Source organism: Priapulus caudatus, unplaced genomic scaffold (assembly GCF_000485595.1).
Source record: "Priapulus caudatus unplaced genomic scaffold, Priapulus_caudatus-5.0.1 Scaffold720, whole genome shotgun sequence".
NCBI classification, from domain to species: Eukaryota; Metazoa; Priapulida; class Priapulimorpha; order Priapulimorphida; family Priapulidae; genus Priapulus; species Priapulus caudatus.
Window position 1 is genome coordinate 30,773 of NW_014577781.1, and position 3,182 is coordinate 33,954.

Sequence of the window (3,182 nt, forward strand, 5' to 3'; positions counted from 1 at the left end):
ATATATGCCGTATATCGTATATATATACATGTATAATATATGCCGTATACAATTGAAGCTTTTACAGGCTTAAGTTTACCTTGTGTGTTGCTCCTTTGCGTGGTCATGCCATGTCAGTGCGCGCGCCAACAGCACGTAACTAGTATGAGTGCCACTATATATGCCCGAAAGAAATTAATTAAATTTAAAATAAACGAAACCTTGAACCACATAGCTTGCCCCTTGCTTGAATTAGTCCCAAGTGCTTGGTGAACAAGTCCCAAGTGCGTCGCCACGTGCGATGACACTATTTTATGTTTCAATGACATTTAGGTCATCTTCAATGACCTGACAATTCAGGTTTAGCTAATACCTTCAAACAATTCCTTGTTAAAGTAGTATTTGGATATCCACGTGTCGGGAATGTAATGCCAACGAATTACATGAGACCTCATGGCACGTACGAATGCGCGCTAAACTAGATATTACTCTGCAATCAGAGATCATGCACTTCGTCCAAACATAAACACGGACCCTGCTGATATACTAACAATCAGGGCGGCGGGCCGGGGACGTCGGTATACTAGTCCGTCCATCAATGTTTCTGATTCTAGTTTTCGCCGCGCGAGGGCAGCACCGCCCTGAACGCCCTGCGGAATGTCTTGCTATGTCCGGCGTAGACGAAGACGTTAACGCTCGAGTTGCAGCAGGCCATCACGTATCCCACCCCGCGCAGCATCCCCACCGGCTCCCGTCGCACCTCGAACACGCTCAGCAGCATCACGGTGAAGTGCGGAGCTCAGCAGACGAAGAAGGCGCCGACGACGATGCTGAACGTCTACGCCAGCTTCAGATTCCTGGCGAGCGCCTCGAAGATGGAGCGAAGCTCCTCCGGGAGCTCCGTCGGCTGCGAGGAACCGTTGCTCGTCGTCGTCGGCGGCAGCGGCTGGATGCACCGACGGTGTCGCCTGGCGACGAGCATCATGTACGCGTAGATGACGACGATGGCGACGCCGCAGATAGCGACGAAGACGGCGTCGAGCAGCAGCGTCGCCTTGCCGCTGATGACGTCATACAGACACGGCTTGTCGGGGGACCAGCTGTTCTCGACAAGGCTGACGACGCCAACGACGCCGGCGACGCTCCAGCTGAGTGCGATCATGACGGCGACGACGCGCGGGGTCATGACCTGATGGTAGCGCAGCGGACGTGACACGGACACGTAGCGGTCGACGTTGATAGCGATGAGCGTCGTCACGGAGCAGAACGCGAAGCAGGTGACGACGGCGAAGTGGCTGACGCAGACGACCATCGGCGGACGACGAACGTCGCCGGCGACAGCAGGCCGAGCATGCCGAGGCCGACGTCGGCGACGGCGAGGTTGGCGATGAGCGTGTGCGCCGGCTCCTGCAGGTGCGGCGTGCGCGTCACCGCGTCACGACGACGGCGTTGACGACGATGTTGACGACGCCGCTGATGATCAGCGGGTAGGCGAAACACTTCGGAATGCCCTCGAGCACGGCGTCGACAACCGTCGCACCCGCGCTGCTGCTGCCGACGACGACGCTGTTGTTTTCGAGCGCCGACAGCGAGAGGTTACTCGGAGGAACGTTGTACAATGAAGCCATCGCTCTGCCGACTGCCGACTGCGACGTAGCACGGACGGAGGTGGCAATGCGACGCCAGCGAGTGATGCACTTGATCTCGCGCATTCGCACGTATATATATATATATATATACGCGTACCATTATATATATTTATTTATATTTATTATAACTCGCACCCATTATCGACTGACACTGCCAAAAAAATGGCTTAACCGCGACGTCATGTATTTATGTAAGGACATGTGCATTAGAGCAAGCAAGGCTGTTGCCGTGTTGATGATGATGTATAACTGTATTATATAATATTAAATATTTTGTTACATATTTTTGGCCTAATGTCTGTGCTTGCTGTGAATGATCATTCCGCAGCAAATAAACCATAAAAACTTATGCAGGAGCTAAATATATGATACCTAATACAAGTGAGTGTAATTGTAGGAATAACTCGTGTCACACACTCAAACACGTACATATCCTAATAGAGCCACTAATAGAGATACGTAGAGTGTACAATATCTTTACGAGACGTATTAACTATAACATACGTACGTATACAACGATAAACAACAAGTCTCTTCAAATGATTTTTTTAAATAAGCTATGGAACTAAAGAGACTATTCTGTGTAAGGATGATTGTATCTCCGTAATATTGCAAGACCTATACGTAACGGCAAGCGCAGTCCTGTTTTTAATAAATTAGTATCGGCTTATTAATTATACAGCAAAATATCAAAAACATCATCTATATATAAGTGCACTACTGCTGAATGCTCTGATCGCCTATAGAACACGATTAAGCCACCAATCACGCTATCTAGCACACAAGAAAAGCACTTATAGTTTAACAATTCTGTTTTACTTGTTATCATTATAAATCTACATATGGCACGTAAGCAAGTTATGTTACACATGTTTAATGTTATTACGAATACAAATTGCCACATTGGCATAAAGCTGTACATGCTATGCAGATTTTCTGGATCAATGTCATAGAATGGTGTCCAATGTGCCGTGACAAGATCATGGCTTTTGTTCTGTGTCGTACAATCATATTATCTGCATCCACGCATGCAGGCACCATGTATTCTCACTCGTTGTCGTTGCTCGTTGGCTATATTAGATGTTTGACGCGAATACTTAACACATGTTTCCGCCGTGCCTGCTGCGGGCTATTCCTTGGGATTGGCGGGACACAAAGCAACAGTCTCGCCTAATTCGTTCGCCGCCATTGTGTAACTTTCTCCGACAGTTGTTCGACTATTGTCGGTGGAGCAGGAATGACTCTAGGTCGCCTCGTGTGGCGCGTGTCTACTGTCGTCTGCGCGTGACAGAGGAAGAGTCTTGGGATTTACACTGGGAGTGGGAGTCCCGTTTTCCCCGCTATATCGGATCGCGTGCGGTGTGTGTGGTGTGTGTGTGTGTGTGTGTGTGTGTGTGTGTGTGTGTGTGTGTGTGTGTGTGCTTGTGTGTGCGTGTGTGTGTGTGTGTGTGTGTGTGCGTGTGATATATATATATATATGTGTTGTGGTGTGGTGTGTGTGTATGTGTGTGTGTGTGTGTGTGTGTGTGTGTGTGTGATGTATGTGTGTGTGTG

The 3,182-nt window shown here is 48.9% G+C and overlaps 1 protein-coding gene across 1 annotated transcript; it reads right to left on the bottom strand.

The window, feature by feature from the left end:
• Positions 1–817: 817 nt before the first annotated feature.
• On the bottom strand, positions 818–1,291 carry LOC106813053 (melanocortin receptor 3-like). The gene has a single exon (XM_014817097.1). It carries the CDS (start codon positions 1,289–1,291, stop codon positions 818–820), a length of 474 nt encoding a protein of 157 aa, XP_014672583.1.
• Between the last annotated feature and the right edge of the window lie 1,891 nt (positions 1,292–3,182).

Bases quoted from the DNA above. Each gene is read 5' to 3' on its own strand.
- LOC106813053 (XM_014817097.1), bottom strand. From the start codon at position 1,291: ATGGTCGTCTGCGTCAGCCACTTCGCCGTCGTCACCTGCTTCGCGTTC.